Source organism: Hyperolius riggenbachi, chromosome 1, assembly GCF_040937935.1.
Source record: "Hyperolius riggenbachi isolate aHypRig1 chromosome 1, aHypRig1.pri, whole genome shotgun sequence".
NCBI classification, from domain to species: domain Eukaryota; kingdom Metazoa; phylum Chordata; class Amphibia; order Anura; family Hyperoliidae; genus Hyperolius; species Hyperolius riggenbachi.
Window position 1 is genome coordinate 522,582,972 of NC_090646.1, and position 19,954 is coordinate 522,602,925.

The 19,954-nt window shown below is 43.0% G+C and overlaps 1 protein-coding gene across 1 annotated transcript in view; it reads right to left on the bottom strand.

Annotated features, from left to right (window-relative positions):
* Window positions 1–19,954, bottom strand: part of TMEM116 (transmembrane protein 116) — a 132,858-nt gene that overhangs the window by 72,027 nt on the left and 40,877 nt on the right. Inside the window, exons 3-4 of the mRNA XM_068245715.1 lie at window positions 7,317–7,380; window positions 5,676–5,804 (exon numbers count right to left, since the gene is read on the bottom strand). Of these exons, the coding sequence (XP_068101816.1) occupies window positions 5,676–5,804; window positions 7,317–7,380 (193 nt within the window). The remainder of the gene's footprint in view (window positions 1–5,675; window positions 5,805–7,316; window positions 7,381–19,954) is intronic.

The window sequence follows — 19,954 nt, forward strand, 5'->3', positions numbered from 1 at the left end:
CGACTCCGACTCCTCAGTTTAGGATTCCACCGACTCCGACTCCTCGACTCCGATTCCTCTAATTTGCATATTACAATCTTGTTGATTGAAAGTATGTAACGTGAAATTCGTCTCTTAACTGCCAACGCTTAGGAATTTTAAAAGACAACTGAAGTTAGAGGGATATGGAGACTGCCATATTTATTCCCTTTAGTCATAGACTAAAACTAGTCTTTGGTAAGAGTGCTTGTAAAAGGTATAGACCGGAACAAAGAACACCTATCAGGCCCTAGGCAATGTGACTGTGGGTACATGTAAGAGTGATGTGCAGGTACTCTGCAGGAAAATGAGGGGATTCTTCCTCTATTACACATTCTTCATGCACAATCTGAACCAGGTTTGTGGGTGATAGCCAACACCTCTGTGTTCAATGTGCACAACATTCTCAGCGGATTCCCTGCAGCTCTGTGGGGAGTGCAGATGTATAGTACTATTGTGTAACAAAGTAAACCTGAGACAGATGAAATTAAAGTTTTATACATACCTGGGGCTTCCTCCAGCCCCCTTCAGGCTAATCAGTGCCTCGCTGTCCTCCTCTGCCAACTGGATCTTCTGTTATGAGTCTAGGTACTTAAGCCAGTCTGGCGTAGTGCGCATGCACACACTCTGCTGCCGGGAGCTTATTACATCTGCGCAGCACTATTGCGCAGGTGCAGAATGCTCCTGGCTGTAGGAGCGGCACGTGGACGTGGCTGAATTACCGGGACTCATGGCAGAAGATCCAGACGGTGGTGGAGGACAGCGAGGGACTGATTGGCCTGAAGGGGGCTGGAGAAAGCCCCTGGCAGGGGCGCCTTTACTTACTGACCACCCAGGCAGCGGCTTGGAGCGGCTTTGATGGGGAAGGCGCAATAAATTACTGTCAGTCCAAGGGGAAATAAAAATTCCTGTCCTGAAAGACCGTTGTAAGAGACTGGAGAGAAAAAGATTTCCTTCTGTTTTAAGAAGGCAAATTACACCAAGCTTTGCTTTTTTAGTAGGAGGGCATTTGGTTCCTTTTATCCCCCTATACATTCCTAGTAGCTTGGGTCACCCTGAGCTGCTTGGTTACTCTGCTCTTTTCACAAATAGCCTTCTGCTAAGTCACTAAAGAATCATTCAGAGTTCAGAATTATAGATACTCCCTAAGAAGAAGGTGTCTGGCTTATAGCTGTTCTCTGCCCCGCCACAGAGGAGACAGCGACAGCGCCCTACCCCCAAATGTTACTGAGTCTGCAGAGGGAGTGAGACAAACAAACAGTAAACTAGAATGTCTGCATGTCTAGATGTCAGGAGGATCGCCATGACTAGCTATGCACTTCTCCATGAATTCAACAGGACAGTGTTTGAAGTGTGTAATGGACACAGTGGGGGTTGCAGGTTTTGTCTTTCATTGTGAGAGAGTGAATAGGAGGGCAGCATCTAAAGCTCAAACAATGATAATGGACATGTAAGCAATGTGTGTAATTACATCCATCACTACTTATAATTGAAGATGGCATAATAATGTATTTCCATTAATGCTGTCTGTTTGCCCTCTCTCTAATGCTATGTACCACCTCACGATTTTTCCAACGATTTTCCCGATGTTCATCAATTTTTTTTTTGAGCGACAAGTAGTCATTTACACGATGTCATGACATCGCTTAGCGTTGTGTGGTGAAAAGTGACCGTCACTGAGGATCAAGTAAAGTACTGAGGTCGCTTGACTTCTCGTTCGCGCCCGTCCTGTAATGTCACGTGACATCTCACATACCCGCTGGCAGGAAGATGAATCGCTGGACGCTTGTCATGAGGGACACCTCGCTGGATCCATCTTCCTGTGTTGTTGCAGTCACTGTGGTGAGTGTGGAGCTTAACTTTGCTTGCCCTCACCCTCTGCTCATGCTCCCTCTCCCACTGTCTCCCTGACCAAACAACTGCTACTTGGGGAACAATGTGCACAACTATGTACACTAGTCTGAGCACTCTTCAGGGGAGCCAGTAGCATTTGGAACTATTATTGTGTATTTATGTAGCACTGACATCTTCAGCACTTTACAGAGTACATAGTCATGTCACTGACTGCTCACTGGAGCTTACAATTTCATCCCTATCATAGTCAAACTGTAATGTCCGACCATATTATTATCATGTATTTATATAGCACTGACATCTTCTGCAGCACTTTACAGAGTACATAGTCATGTCACTGACTGTCCTCAGAGGAGCTCACAATCTAATCCTACCATAGTCATAGTCTAATGTCCTACCATATTATTATTATGTATTTATACAGCACTGACATCTTCTGCAGCACTTTACAGAGTACATAGTCATGTCACTGACTGTCCCCAGAGGAGCTCACAATCTAATCCTACCATAGTCATAGTCTAATGTCCTACCATATTATTATGTATTTATATAGCACTGACATCTTCTGCAGCACTGTAGAGAGTACATAGTGATGTCACTGACTGTCCTCAGAGGAGCTCACAATCTAACCCTACCATAGTCATAGTCTAATGTCCTACCATATTATTATTATTTATTTATTTAGCACTGACATCTCCTGAAGCACTTTACAGAGTACATAGTCATGTCACTGACTGTCCTCAGAGGAGCTCACAATCTAACCCTACCATAGTCATAGTATAATGTCCTACCATATTATTATTGTTTATTTATATAGCACTGACATCTCCTGAAGCACTTTACAGAGTACATAGTCATGTCACTGACTGTCCTCAGAGGAGCTCACAGTCTAATCCCTACCATAGTTATAGTCTAATATTTTCAATATAGGATTGTTTTGGGGTAAACCAGTTGACTTATTAGTATGTTTTTTAGGATGCAGGAAATGTCTGAAGTGTCTGAAGACAGAAACTCCATGCAGATTTTGCCCTGGCCAATGTTCAAGCCTAGGACTCAGCACTAAAATGCAGTAGTGGTACCCACTGAGCCTCTATTCTACTCATAGATATCTGCTCATCCATGTCATCAATTCTGACCCTCTACTACCCTTCCTCCCTCCATTCTACTTCTCTTCTCTTGTATCACTTACACTACATCTCCAGAATGGATTATGAATCAAACTGTTAGGCCCAGTGAACACCAAAACCGCTAGCAGATCCTCAAAACGCTAGCGGTTTTTGGAGCAGATTTCAGAGCGATTCTAGGCATGTTTAGAGACATTTTCTAAACATGCCGAGCGTTTTTGTGAAGCAGATTACAAATACTGTTACAGTAAAAGCTGTTACTGAACAGCTTCTATAACAAATACGCCTGGAAAACTGCTCTGATCTAGCGTTTTTCAGAGCGGTTTGCATTTTTCCTATACTTTACATTGAGGCAGAATCGCTTCTGCAAACCGCAAATGTGCAGCAGGAGGCACATTTGCAGTTTGCTAAAAACCTCAAACCGCTGGTGTGCACCATCCCATGGAAATACATTAGCCAAGCGTTTTCACAGACAAATGCGGTTGGCGGATCGCTGCTAAAACCGCTCGGTGTGCACTGGGCCTTAAACGACCTTACCATATCAGCCCTTCAATGTCATGATATACCCACTCTAGTCCTACCCTAACAGGTGGTAACATATTTGCATATCTCATAATGTTTGTGAAAAATTATTTTGAAAGTAAGAATGTCTTGCTTGATAATCCAATCTTGCAATGTGACTGCCATTGGAACTTGTAGTGTGGATGCTGTATTTGAGGTGCATACTGGCAGCATGTGCTGTATGGCATACAATGCTGATCATCCACAAGGCAAACTTAGGCAGCTGCCTAGGGTCTAGAGAGAGTTTAGGGGCCTGGTGGTTGCTAGCCCCCACCAAATCTAACTAAATAAGCCAGGTGACCATCAGTGGAGGGCAAAGTGTTATCTTGCCTAGGGCCCCGTTTCATAGTTATCCTTCTCTGATGGCTTATATCATGTGTGAAGTGTTCTATAATGTATATGATTTTTGTTTTATTTTTTATGGGGGGGGGGGGGGGGGGGGGCGCCACAGGATTTCTTGCCTGGAGTGACAAGAAGGCTAGAGGCGCCCCTGGCCCCTGGTATGTATAAAACTTTTCTTTTCATCCGACTAAGGTACCCTTTAATTCGTAGTCACCAAACCAAATTTTAACAACATATCAAATTTGATTTCATGAGCAAAGGGAGTGCATACATTTGCATAAATCAGCATCAACGCAGAATTATTTTATCTCATTGACCATCTCTATTAGTGACACGGCTACACATCAGGCTTTATTCTTACAGCATAGATGTTATTTAGTATATATAAGAGGTTTCTGTGTACAGATCATACACTGTACAGCCACAATCAGATATGTATATCTGACTTTAAAAATACGGGGACTGCATTATTGAAGCAGCACAAGTAACTAATTTTGATTGGTTTATTTCAATTTGTGGACTAACCACAGCTAGTACTGTATATATAAATTATTTATGGTGACTATTATTTGAGAAATAGAACATTTGATCATATTTTCTATTTTAATTACAGTTTAAATTCATTAGGAGTCGGTGCATTTTTTCCCGACTCCGACTTCAGCCACCTAAAATTGCCCCGACTCCACAGCCCTGGGAGCTAGTGGGGAAATAACCTAAGCATGGCATGTGTAAAGTCTCCTGGACGTTCAGCTAAGCTGTGGCAATTAAATAAGATGTTAAGAAAGACTAATGGACAGATTCAGAGCAAGCAGAGACGGTATAACAAAACATGTACATTCTAAAGGGATGTGGGGATGCCTCTTACTATTGTAATGCCTTCACTGCAAGGAAAAGCTTGTAACAACACAGGGACACTCCACACTGCTCTTCTGTTACCAAACAGGTTTTTGTGAATTGAAGCATAGCATTTTGGTAAATTACTGAACTTCTACCTGTGAAAATGATGAATGCGAAAAAAAAATTTATTTTATCTAACAGCCTTTGATGAATCGAAGCATAAGTGTGCATTCAAAACCCCAGCACAATGTGCTCCATAGACTATACTGTACTTGCAAGACATCCTCAATCCTTGTAATGAGGCTATACACACTGTTTCAAATCAGTTTTCTCAAAAACGACAGTCTTTTTTTTTTTTAATTGACTTGTTCCCACTATTCTGATTAACATACCAGGCAAATTTGATCCCGATAGGCAGGACTTTACAATTAGCCGCTAAAGTCGGCAGTATTGACTTCAATGTAAATTACAAACTTCCGCATTCCGCTATTGATTCAGAGTGCTGAATTCCGATGCAAAACTCAAAAGTCGGAATTCCAAGGAACTCGATTGCTCATCCCAACTATTGTTATAGTCATAGACATGGGTCAGAAAAGATGGATAACATTCTTCTACCTTCTTTAATGTATATGCTTAAATGATTGACAACAATTCAGAACCATGAGATAAAATCTTAAACGAGTATTTCTTGCTATATCACTATGGACAGAAATCAAAGCAACATTGCTAGGAAGCTTGCACATTCCCAAAAAGGCCTTACTTTCGACTGGGGAGGGATAATGACAAGGGTACTCTAATACTGTATATAAAAAAAAAAAAAGTTACCCTGTTTTTGCATTTAGTATGTATATAGTGACAGAATATATGTGAGCATCAAGCAACAATGAGCAATACTAACGAGCAATAATAACGAGCAATAACGAGAGTCACAGCACTCACCTGGCCCATTGCTTGGAGGCTGTAGCAGGAAAGAGAATGAGGACATGACTTCGTATGCAAGATGGCTCCTATAAGCCAACAGAGAGCCAGAAACAAGTCAGAAACGCTGAGGTAGAAAAGAGGCCGGACCTAAGAGTGACATTAACAACACATTATTGCCTGCAGTATGTCTCAGGGAGTCTGCAGAACTGAAGTAGACAATACAAAAGGAAAATGTGAATATGGTATTCAATATATAACAATAGAAGTTTAAAAAAAAAAAAAAAAACACCTGACAGTCTGACGCAACCCTGGCAACTACAACTATGTGCCGCCATGACACGTGGCTCTGCAACCAAGATGATGGAAAATGTCAAACAAGCCCAGAAGACTAGAGTGTGCTACTCTTCAAGCAAGCTAACAGGATTCTGTGGGTTCTGGGAAAAGACACCCAGAAGAATACAGTTACAAAACATTCAGTGTAGGGTGGGTGGATGCCCTTATGGCATCCTAAAAGAGCCAACGAATATCCAAAAGGCATCCAAAGGAGGGCTGGAGGAATATCCAAATGTTCTGTGCCCATCGGCAATGTGAGGTAGTTGGCGTTCTCAGAGGCATTCCCCTCCAATACTGACAGGCACAGATTACATTAAGAAAGTAGATCTCCACACACTCTAGGCCTCTTTCTGCTTATTACTAACCCCCTTGATCAATTTAAATAGTGCCCAGGCAGTTACGGTATACATGTAAAAAACGAAAAAAGTACATGTATACCGTAGCCAGAACCTAAACAGTAATAAAAAAACTGTACAGTTCTAACCCTACATATCAGGTGTCAAACTCAAGGCCCGCGGGCAAAATCTGGCACTTCTCACCATTTTATGTGGTCCTCGAGATCTTTAAATGTGCATCCTTGTAAGCAGTAAAACAATGACCACACACAGCCTTCCCATCCAAAGGAGCACACCGGTGACAGTGTTTCTGGTTGAAACATTGTCAGGTTGAGCTGAGGCGGGACCCTCCAGTAAAATTAGCATGGTGCCCCCTTCTTGGATCCACCCCCCCCCACCCACCGCCTGTGCAGCTGGGTAAACTCACACACACCTTTGCCCCCCAGCACCCTCTCCCCACATGCATAGTAGTGCCAGATGCAGTGTAACATTTAATTGCTCCAGTGCTGCATTAAGTCTCTTCAGTTCTTCCTGGCAGCTGCACTCTTTGTGCTGCACACCTCCAGCTCCTGATCACTAGACATGTGCTGCATACTGTACCTCCAGCTCCAGATCCTGTGACATGAATTCAGAGCCAGAGGTATACTGCATAGAGCATGTGTCTGTCAGGAAGAACAGACTCCTGAAGCAGCACTGGAGCAGGTATATATTAAACTGCTCCACTGCGATACTCTGTAGAATTTGGGAAAAGTAGGCCCCCATATCCCCTAAGGCCACCTTATGGTCATTATAGTTACGCCACTTAGTTGAAAACTGTACAATAAATGTAAAATCTTAATAAACAATTTGGCCCATGATTTAGATTATGTTTTAGATTTTGGCCCCTAATGTGATTGAGTTTGACAACCCTGCCCAAAATTATAAAACAGGTTTTGGCTTAATTAAGATTTAGCTGTAAAAAATTGATTTATATTTAAGAAACAATTCTTACCTCTGGTGACTTCACTACATTTTGAAAAACCGCATAGCCAATGATTAAGCAAGAACCTACAATACTACAAAGAAAAAGTGTCAGTTTATTCAATTTCCTCAAAATTAGACACATTTCTGTGTAAGTTAAGTAAGATTTACATCACGAGAACCTGTAGGCACATGACCTATGCTGCACTGAGATTGACTATTGTCTAGCCTTGTCCAAGGTTACCAATCCCATTAGCTGACTCAGTTACCTAGTTTAATGCAAGCTTTAGATAAAATATTTCAAAGGGAAAATGGATAATAAAGTGTTGTGTCCAATTGATCTATAAGAACTGTGAAGGAAATACATTAGTAGGCAAGCATTATTTCAGTCCATCAGCTAAGTGGCAGGTTGCATCCAGATGGGTTTTTTTTTGCCTATTGTTTCTATCTGTGGCCAGCCGGAACACTTCCCTGTATGCCTGAATGGGCTTAGAATACTGTAGCAACAGTGCTATGAACACACAAGCTCAGTACAGCCGAGTGTGTACGATAAGAGCTAAGAACAAGACAGGAGGAGGAAAGGAAAAAAGGCAATTTCAGATTAAATCAAAATAGCACTGAAGCCAGCCATGGAGTAATCATAAGACAGCAACCAGTACATGCAATTTGCAGCCGACAGCTTCAAAGCTTAGTACTGTGTGTGGCAGCGGGGTGACCAGATTCCTACTAGAATCCAATCCAATATCACATGGTGCAAATTGGTTAGCAGGTAAATGATTGATCCAAGGGGGGCGTGGCCAGCACGAGCATGTGAGAGGGCGTGTTCCACTTCAGCTCCGCTCTCTGGCTTCAATTATCCTGTTTCATCCTGCCTTCTACGCCCACTTAACCTGCACTAAACAAGCTGCCGCGTGCTCTGGACCGTACTGACTGCTATCATGGGTCCCAAAGCTCAAAGGGACAAAGATAAAGACAAGGAGAAGGTCCAAGATGGCGTCTCCTCAGAGCCTAACACACCGCCCTCTCCAGATCCTGAAGCTCTAAAAAGAAGCTACGAAATCGCGGCCTACAATATGCTATGATATTTCCCGCCCGCCTGTGAATTGTGACAGAGGAGAAAACACATTTTTTTTACCACTGCTTTGGGGGCCACATCTTGGCTAGAAAAGCTACCAGCAGCCTCACAGCGGCAAGCTACCTGAATAACTTGATTCAACCTGGGCCTTGCAAGTATTTCTTCAATGACTATATTGTTTTTTATTATAGTGCGCCGTCTTACTAATCCACTTCGAATTCTGATGGCTTTTCAAGCCTGGATAACATGTTAATAACTTATTAAGATCAGCTTCCTCACAAAACGTGCCCTATATAAATGTTTACATGTATGGTTTGATTATGCAAGTTTCTAGGTCTACTTTCAATATCATGTTGGTATATTAGGCCCATAGTTAATTACTACTAAGACAGGATGTTCCATCTATTCTGCTTTATTCAGCCGGATTGAGCCAGCATGTTCCTTGCTGATTGTGCTGTGCTAATATATAACCCCCCCTGGGACAGATGGCACCCTACTATATAAAGAGCAGAGCTTTTCACAGGATTCTTTTACCTGAGATACTGCCGTGGAACTGCTGTCCCAGCGAATGTTTAACATTGGGTTTAATGCTCCGGCCTTGTTCTACTGGCAAGGAGCTGGGTTTTTGTTTTATTTTTAGTTTTGTCTTTATTCTGCCCACTGCACTAATAAGCCTCGATCTGCTTTTGTTCCCTATATTTCTATGATTCATCTACTTATAGATTGTATATGGCTACCAAGGCTACCAATGGCTACCTCCGTTCCAATATGACATAATTAAACGAGCATTGTCCTTTGTATCAAGCTATCCACACTTACCTTCAATTTGGCTTGGAGATCTGAACTATGTCCTTTTTCCAGCACTAGACAAATATCCTAATCTGAGCAACACCTCTACTTCTACAAAACTACTGCAAATGCTTCAGATAGTCTCAATATCTGATTCCTGGCATGCTAAATACCCTGCTACTCCAATGTATTCCTGCCATTCCGCTACCCATCATACTAGATCACGCCTTGACTATGTACTAGTCCAGGCATGGGCAAACTTGGCCCTCCAGTTGTTACGGAACTACAAGTCTAGTCAGTGACTCCTTACTACCTAATTGCACTGCAGTGGAATAGTTACCAGCAGTTCTTTTCAGATCATTCCCCCTGCAAGGCTATTTTCTCTTGGTCTTTTCCGTCAAGATTCGATTTATGGAAACTTAACCCTTTCTGGTTAACCAAACTATCACCAACTATTCAATTGGAACCTAAGTTGCAGGAGTACATTGAGAGCCAGGGTACTGATATTTCCTTTACTTCAATTTGGAGTGTTACTAAAACCTATATTACGTCCCTCTTTTGTAAAGAGATACATTTATGTAAGAAAACCTCTGCCTGCCAGGAACAAGCAGCTAAAACTGCATTATCTGAGGCTGAGAAAGCATTTACTATCTCTCCCAATACTCTGACTGAGCAAGAATATAAGCATAAATTAGCACTATATGAGCAACTGCTGGCAGATAAAGCACAGCATAAACTGTTGTTTCTAAACAAGACTGGTATGCGTTTGGGGATCAATGTGGTGCCCTGCTTCCTAAAATTTCCAGGCAGAGAGAATCACCCCAGGTAATTACCTGTGTAAATGATGCGAATGGCAACCTGCTAACTAGTCCAGATACGATGCTTGACAGGTTTGAGGCCTATTACAAAACACTATATACCAAATAGACCTCTAAATAGCCTTCTGAAATTCATGACTACTTAGAATCATTTTCACTGCCCACTCTTACTATTGACCAGGCGCAGAAACTAGAAAGGCCTATTACCATTGCTGAAATCTGCGATGCTATAGCTGATCTCCCCTCTTCCAAATCCCCTGATTCAGACGGTCTACCAGCCGAATGGTATATACTCGCATATAAGCCGACCCGCATATAAGCCGACCCCCCAACTTTTCCCTGAAAAACCAGGGAAAAATGATTGACCCCCATATAAGCCGGGGGTAGGAAATGCTGGCCGCCTTATTCCCCGAGTGTGTCCCAGTATAGCTATTAAAGTGTCCAGTATGGGTAGGTAGTGCCCCAGTATAGCTAGTATAGTGCCCAGTATAGCTAGTATAGTGCTCAGTATAGCTAGTATAGTGCTCAGTATAGCTAGTATAGTACTCAGTATAGCTAGTAAAGTGCCCCAGTTTAGCTAGTATAGTGCCCAGTACAGCTTGTATAGTGCTCAGTATAGCTAGTAAAGTGCCCCAGTTTAGCTAGTATAGTGCTCAGTATAGTGCTCAGTATAGCTAGTATAGTGCTCAGTATAGCTAGTATAGTGCTCAGTATAGCTAGTATAGTGCTCAGTATAGCTAGTATAGTGCCCCAGTTTAGCTAGTATAGTGCTCAGTATAGTGCTCAGTATAGCTAGTATAGTGCTCAGTATAGCTAGTATAGTGCCCCAGTTTAGCTAGTATAGTGCTCAGTATAGCTAGTATAGTGCTCAGTATAGCTAGTAAAGTGCCCCAGTATAGCTAGTATAGTGCTCAGTATAGCTAGTATAGTGCCCCAGTTTAGCTAGTATAGTGCTCAGTATAGTGCTCAGTATAGCTAGTATAGTGCTCAGTATAGCTAGTATAGTGCCCCAGTTTAGCTAGTATAGTGCTCAGTATAGCTAGTATAGTGCTCAGCATAGCTAGTAAAGTGCCCCAGTATAGCTAGTATAGTGCTCAGTATAGCTAGTATAGTGCCCCAGTATAGCTAGTATAGTGCTCAGTATAGCTAGTATAGTGCCCCAGTTTAGCTAGTATAGTGCTCAGTATAGCTAGTATAGTGCTCAGTATAGCTAGTATAGTGCTCAGTATAGCTAGTATAGTGCCCCAGTTTAGCTAGTATAGTGCTCAGTATAGCTAGGATAGAGCCCCAGTTTAGCTAGTATAGTGCTCAGTATAGCTAGTATAGTGCCCCAGTTTAGCTAGTATAGTGCTCAGTATAGCTAGTAAAGTGCCCCAGTTTAGCTAGTATAGTGCTCAGTATAGCTAGTATAGTGCTCAGTATAGCTAGTATAGTGCCCCAGTTTAGCTAGTATAGTGCCCCAGTTTAGCTAGTATAGTGCTCAGTATAGCGCTCAGTATAGCTAGTATAGCGCCCCAGTTTAGCTAGTATAGCGCTCAGTAAAGCTAGTAGAGTCAGTTTAGCCAGTACAGTCCCCGCTCCCCCCATGGCCGCCGCCGCTATTACCTGTCCGCATCTTCTATTTCAGTCTCCGTGCTTGTAAACATTCAGAGCAGCGCGCCCGGCGCTGCTACTGTGACGAGCGGCGAGCCAAGAGCGGTTCCCATAGTAACAGGAAGCCGCGCTCTTTCCTGCCTCGTCACAGTAGCAGCGCCGGGCGCGCCGCTCTGAATGTATACAAGCACGCAGACTGAAATAGAAGATGCGGACAGGTAATAGCAGCGGCGGCGGCCATGGGGGGAGCGGGGGACCAGCGGAGGGGGGGACCCGCGGACCAGCGGAGGGGGGGACCCGCGGACCACCATGACTCGCATACAAGCCGAACCCCCAACTTTTGGCCCCCTTTTTGGGGTTCAAAAATTCGGCTTGTATGCGAGTATATACGGTATATAAAAGATATACCCCTCTTTTTGCACCCTTACTTCTCAAACTATTCACTGCTGCCAATGAACAAGGGATACTACCCCATTCCATGCGCGAAGCAATCATTACTCTTATCTTAAAAACAGGAAAAAATCCACAAGAGTGTAGTGCCTATCGCCCAATCTCCTTACTGCAAACTGATATTAAAATATTAGCTAAAATGTTTTCTAACAGACTAAATTTGATCATATCTACCCTGGTACACAGAGATCAAACTGAGTTTATTCCCAATAGATCTACAGCTCTGAATCTACGACGCTTTTTTATTAACCTACAAGCTAAACACTCTAATATCGGTACTCGTGTCCTTATTTCACTAGATGCTGAAAAAAATTTGACACGGTAGAGTGGGATGTTCTACTTGCTGTGCTTTCTAAGTTTGGATTTGGCGATAGGTTCTCCTCATGGGTAAAACTGCTTTATAATAGCCCAATAGCAAGAGTAAAACTTAAAGAGACTCTGAAGCGATAATAAATCTCGCTTTAGAGCTCAAAGTATCAACCGCCGCTATCGCGCCGCTAAACGGGGGTCCCTTCACCCCCAAATCCCCCCCGCACGACTTGGTCGTACATTTGGTCGCTTCTGGAGGCAGGGCTAACCGCCGCAGCCCTGCCTCCAGTCGCGTCTATCAGCGGCGCATTGCCGCCTCTCCCCCGCCCCTCTCAGTGAAGGAAGACTGAGAGGGGCGGGGGAGAGGCGGAGATACGCGCTGACAGACGCGCGTGGGGCAGGGCTGCGGCGGTTAGCCCTGCCCCAACCAGGAAGCGCTTCCCCGCTGCACCGAGGGGATTTGGGGGATCAGGGACCCCCGTTAAGCCGCGGGATAGTGGCGTTTTAGCAGGGGCACACATGCCCCTGCTATTTATGAGGTCTTCAGACTCTCTTTAATGGTTGGCTTTCTTCTCCCTTTATGCTTCAACGTGGCACCCGACAGGGCTGTGCCCTATCCCCACTCCTATTTGATTTAGCGCTGAAACCTCTGGCAGAACAGATACGAAATACTATTTCTATTTGGTATTGGGAAATGGGGGGTATATCTGAAAAAATAAGTCTCTATGCAGATGAAATGCTTCTGTATCTGGCTGAACCAGATGAATCCCTGCAAACTGCCCTATCAACTATTGAAACTTCTGGCTTATTCTCTGGCTTGCGCATAAACTGTTCTAAGTCCTATATCCTACCAGTAGATCATTTTGCTCCCTCCCCTGATCAACTTACAACACCTCTTAAATGGGTTAGTGAATTTAGTTAAAACAATCAAAAAAAGGAGGAGCGCGCCATAGCGCATTAATCATAAAAGATGGTTTATTAAAATAGAAAGTTTATACTCACAAACATATGAGTGTACGCGCTTGTCAGCGGGCAGCCAACCGCTTCAACAGGGGAGGATGTCGCGCCGTGGCCAGCAGCGCGAGTCCCGATCGTCTGGGCTCCGTCCAGCTGTGAGGTGGGTATGGCTGAATCAGCGGGCGTGTGACGTCATGACGCGTTTCGGCGCTCTGCGCCTTCGTCAGATGGCGTCACACGCATACAGGCATTCACTTATAGTGTTGCGCTGTGTTGTTGCCATAGTGATAGACATTCACAAAACTTTATTGAACTCACCAATATGTGCCACCCAAACGGACGCGGAAGTTGCATGCGTCCCAGGCGGCATATTGGTAAACAAAGTTACGGAAGCATGGAAGAGAAGCTGTGTTATACAACCTCCCACCCTCTGTATCAAACTTAAAAAATATATGAATTAAAATCATTTTTATTCCGTTAGTGAATGGATTTTGAACCAATCGGCTTATAAAAATTAAAAGTGATATAAATTTGGATGGTGGGAAATGCAACAGGGGGGGGGAGGGGGGGCATAGGGCAGTTCGCGTCATGGAGCTAGAAAAACCATGATACGCAATTTTTGTGCTAGACCGCTCAACGCGTCATCCTCCACCTTTGAAACTACAAACATAAGTAATGCAAACTTATACATATGTCTCAACTGATGGTTGCTAATAAATAAATAAAAACCATAAGTGACATTTATCACTCTACACACTCTATACTTCAGGTTATACACACTCCTAAAAGCTTCCTTCCTTATATATATATATATCTCTTTTCAGGAAGGGGCATTTCCCATTGTTAAAAGACAGCAGACATGGGAAACACATATACATTGTGGATTATAAATCACTGGGCGTTTTGGTTGTTAAAACCAACTGACATGGGGGATGAATGATGGTTAATTAGATCAATATTGCTGGCATCAGACTAATAATTGCCCATATGAAAAACTGTAGGGTGTGGATCACTGGGGAAAATGGGGAAAAGGGGAAGGGAAGGGGAAGGGGAAGGGGGGGAAAAAGAAAAAAAGGGGGGGGGGAAAGGGGGGAAAGGGAACTCAGGGATTTGGGCTTCTACGTAGGGGGCAGGGCAACGACCTACTATGGACAGGACCTATTATGGAGCATACTCCCTGCCCTCATCTAGTGTTAAGAACTGCTACTAGGGGGATGCTGGAGGGAAAAGAAGAAAAGGAGAATCAAATCAATAGCTCGAACCTCATATTTGGCATAACTTAAACCTCTACACAACAATCAACAGGTCACAAATATGTGGATATCTCTAGTCCTTCATTGAGGCCCTTCGGACTCAGGGCATCCAATTTAAATATCCAAAAGGTCTCCCTTTCACATAGTCTCCTGATTCTCTGTCCCTGCAGTAGATTTTTTGGGATCATTTCAAGGCCCACAATTTGAAGAGAGTCCACACTGCTATTATGAAATTCTTTAAAGTGGCGAGGAACACTGTGTTTTTCCACCCCATCTAATATGTTTCTCTTGTGTTCTCCTAGTCTTTGTCTCAATGGTCTAGTGGTTCTGCCCACATAGAATTTTGGACACTCGCAGGTCAACAGATATACAACATAATCACTACCACAGTTTATAAAGTCCTTTAGTTCATGGGTTTGATGATTCATATCGGTTACCTCCCTGGCTCTATGTTTAATAAAAGGACAGCAACCACATCTTTTTATGTTACACCTATAGGTGCCTTTCAGTGAAGGAAACATAGTGCCTGATCCTACTTTTTTCTTTTTAACATTACTCGGGGCTATGGTGTTCTTGATAGACCTGGCCTTCTTAAAGATGATGGATGGGCGCTCTGGGATAATGTCCTTTAGAAGCGGGTCCTGTTTCAAAATGGGCCAGTTCTGGATTATTATATTTCTAATAGAATTAGAGGCTTCAGTGTAGGTGGTTATGAAGGGAAGGTCAGTATGGGATCTTTCATTGGTTTCAGCTTTTTCTTTAGGCTTAGGCCCTATTTTATATTCATTTAGTGTCTTTTTTATATAATCGGGCTTATAACCTTTCTCCATAAATTTATTGGACAATATTTCCCCCTGTTCCAAGTAGTCATTGTCTGAGGTGCAGTTTCGTCTCAACCGACAGAATTGACTTCTAGGGATATTTTGTATCCACCTTCGGTTGTGACAACTGGAAGCATGTAAGTAGGAGTTTCCTGCCGTTGGTTTAAAATGGGTTCTAGAACATATCTGACCCCCATTGTCAGCAAACAGTTCCAGATCCAGAAACACTAGGCTCTCATTTGAAATCACATGGGTAAAGGACAGACCTAAGGAGTTATTGTTACAATAGATCAAAAATTCACCAAAAGTTCTGGCATCCCCATCCCATATTAACAAGATATCATCAATGTACCTAGTGTAGAACACCAGGTGCTTGCTGAAGGGGTTACACGACCAAATATGTTGATTTTCCCAATATGCCATGTACAAATTGGCAAAGCTGGGAGCAAATCCCGCCCCCATCGAAGTGCCACAGGTTTGTAGATAAAGTTTATCCATAAAGGTAAAGTAATTGTGTGATAAAGCAAATTTAAGAAGATCCATAATGAACTGACTCTGTAACATGGGGAGGGAACCATCTAAAGTAAGAAAATATTGCACTGCCTCTAGGCCTTTTTCATGAGGGATACTAGTATAAAGGGATGAAACGTCCAGAGAGGCCCAAAGAAACCCTTTATCCCACCTATATTTCTGTAACATTTCCATTACGTGTAGGGAGTCTCTTGTATAAGCTTGGGAATCAAGAACCAAGGGCTGTAGAAAATAATCCACGTAAGAAGAAATGTTTGCCACTAATCCCTCCATCCCTGCTACTATGGGTCTACCCGGAGGGTTTGTGGGATTCTTGTGAATTTTAGGGATGTGGTAAAAATAAGGGATGGTTGGGTGACTAGGAACTAAAAATCTCTTCTCATGATCATTGACAATCTTATGAAAGTGCGCATCATTCACTAAGCTTTGCAATTCTTCTTTAAAAGCGACGGTGGGATCTATACTTAGCAATTGATAAGTGCATGTGTCAGACAATAATCTCAGACCTTCATTCGCGTAGTCATCAAAATTCATCACCACAATACCTCCTCCTTTGTCTGCCTGTCTAATTACGATCTCTTTGTTTTCTGCAAGCTCTTTCAATGCTTTCTTTTCTACTGGATTCAGATTGTGGTGTCGATCAGATGCTTTTTCTTTGCAAACCTTTTTAAACTGGTCTAACACTACCTGATAATAGGTATTGACAAACTGACCTTTGGACTGAGTGGGATAAAACACCGATTTTGGTCTGAACTGGGTATGCTGGATATTCGTGTCTGGCACATATTGTAGGACTAGAGATATCCACATATTTGTGACCTGTTGATTGTTGTGTAGAGGTTTAAGTTATGCCAAATATGAGGTTCGAGCTATTGATTTGATTCTCCTTTTCTTCTTTTCCCTCCAGCATCCCCCTAGTAGCAGTTCTTAACACTAGATGAGGGCGGTGAGTATGCTCCATAATAGGTCCTGTCCATAGTAGGTCGTTGCCCTGCCCCTACGTAGAAGCCCAAATCCCTGAGCTCCCTTTCCCCCCTTTCCCCCCCCCTTTTTTTCTTTTTCCCCCCCTTCCCCTTCCCCTTCCCTTCCCCTTTTTTCCCATTTTCCCCAGTGATCCACACCCTACAGTTTTTCATATGGGCAATTATTAGTCTGATGCCAGCAATATTGATCTAATTAACCATCATTCATCCCCCATGTCAGTTGGTTTTAACAACCAAAACGCCCAGTGATTTATTATCCACAATGTATATGTGTTTCCCATGTCTGCTGTCTTTTAACAATGGGAAATGCCCCTTCCTGAAAAGAGATATATATATATATATATAAGGAAGGAAGCTTTTAGGAGTGTGTATAACCTGAAGTATAGAGTGTGTAGAGTGATAAATGTCACTTATGGTTTTTATTTATTTATTAGCAACCATCAGTTGAGACATATGTATAAGTTTGCATTACTTATGTTTGTAGTTTCAAAGGTGGAGGATGACGCGTTGAGCGGTCTAGCACAAAAATTGCGTATCATGGTTTTTCTAGCTCCATGACGCGAACTGCCCTATGCCCCCCCCTCCCCCCCCCCCCCCCGTTGCATTTCCCACCATCCAAATTTATATCACTTTTAATTTTTATAAGCCGATTGGTTCAAAATCCATTCACTAACGGAATAAAAATGATTTTAATCCATATATTTTTTAAGTTTGATACGGAGGGTGGGAGGTTGTATAACACAGCTTCTCTTCCATGCTTCCGTAACTTTGTTTACCAATATGCCGCCTGGGACACATGCAACTTCCGCGTCCGTTTGGGTGGCACATATTGGTGAGTTCAATAAAGTTTTGTGAATGTCTATCACTATGGCAACAACACAGCGCAACACTATAAGTGAATGCCTGTATGCGTGTGACGCCATCTGACGAAGGCGCAGAGCGCCGAAACGCGTCATGACGTCACACGCCCGCTGATTCAGCCATACCCACCTCACAGCCGGACGGAGCCCAGACGATCGGGACTCGCGCTGCTGGCCACGGCGCGACATCCTCCCCTGTTGAAGCGGTTGGCTGCCCGCTGACAAGCGCGTACACTCATATGTTTGTGAGTATAAACTTTCTATTTTAATAAACCATCTTTTATGATTAATGCGCTATGGCGCGCTCCTCCTTTTTTTGATTGTTTTGCTCAAGTTACCCTGCCACGGAGCGTCGCAGCGCATGACATCTTAAGAGGAACACATCTCTAAAGTGGTCACCGAGGAACAGGAGCGCAAGAGTCCTCTTTTTGTGTTAGTGAATTTAGTTACCTAGGCATCAATATCTCTCGCCTCTTGGATAATTTAATCCCTTTGAATCTCACCCCTCTGTTGCATTCCATGATTGCTAAACTTCGTGCATGAGAAAAATTACCACTAACTACGCTAGACCGTGCAAATATGTTTAAAATGATTATTCTCCCTAAGATCTTGTATATAGTATGGCACTCACCAGTATATCTTCCACCTATTACTTTTTCTAAGCTAAATGCACATCTGACGCAATTTATCTGGTCCCACCAAAGACATAGGCTGTCCCTCTCTGTTCTACAACACCCTAAGGATTTAGGGGGTATTGCACTGCCGGATTGTTATTCCTATTACCTGGCTGCACATCTATCACTTCTTTACGCTGGGTTTAGGGAGGACAGGCAGGCATTGCAAATCCTCTTATTTGATGAGCTGTCCGTTAATTATACTGATCCTGTATATAATGTCCTAAAAGATAAACAATGTATAACTAATTTCCAATCTTTGACACCAACCCTAAAACAAAAACTGACTGTATGGGACAAAGCACATGCAAAACTACTTCATAATTATGTAATACGACATCTCTGAAACCTTACCGTCCGAACTTAAGGACTCATGTATCTTGAATGTGATCAATGTTCTTACCCCCAAGCAATTCATCTCTGCCTTGTACGATGCAATTATCTCTCCTACTGCTAGTGTACGTGCTAGTTCTCGTAAAGTTATTTGGGAAATGGATCTGGGACCACTGGAAGAACAAGATTGGAAGGATACCCTTGACAGAGTGCTTCTAGTATCTCATGCCCCTGATCGTTTGATTTATTTGTATATAGTGCATAGAGCTTTTTTAACACCTGTAAGACTTTCCAAATTTAAAGCTGATATTTCACCTAACTGTCCCAAATGTATAACAGACAGGGGAACCTTTTTCCACATGATCTGGGCTTGCCCTGATGTAAACCTCTACTGGGCTCAAGTTATTAAATTCTTAAACGATTATATGGGCTGCCCGATCACCTGTGACCCTGAAATATGTCTCTTATACATTTTTCCTGATTCTCTCACAGATAAATACACCTGCCAATTTATAATTGAAGTGTTACATATTGCCCGAAAACTTCTTACTAGATATTGGATACAGGCTAAAGTCCCTACTCATAGAGAATAGATAACCTCGGTGAATGGTATTCTTCCTTTACGAAAAGCAATATATAAAAAAAGAGGTGCATTACATACATTTAATAGAATCTGGAAGAACTGGTTAGATTCACATCATACTAAGTCTTAGGCCTCTTAGTGGTCCTATATAATCCCTCAATAACCCTGGTGGCTGTAGTGTAATATATCTTCTAGTGTTACTTATATTTAGGGAACTGGAAGTATCTCTGGTCTCCTTATTTTTTTCCTTGTTTTAGTGCAGTGGGCAGCACAGCAGTACTTTTGATTTCTCTTTCTGGGTTCTGTTTTGTTACGTGTGTTATTTTAAAACAGTTGTTAGATGGTTATCTGAAAACACTTCAAGTGGAATTCCTATTTCTGATTGCTTAAAGGAGTTATCCGGGCATTATAAAGAAAATAAAGGCTACTTACCGGGGGCTTCCTTCAGCCCCAAGCTCCCAGGACCTCCCTCGCGCGCAGCCGTTCACCGGAGCTCCGTCCCGGTCCCCGACGATGACGTCAGAGCGACCTCCAGGAACTACTGCGCCTGCGCAGTCTGCTCCGGCCCACGTGGCCTGGAGGTCGCTCTGACGTCATTGCCGGGGACCGGGACGGAGCTCCGGCGAACAGCTGCGCGCAG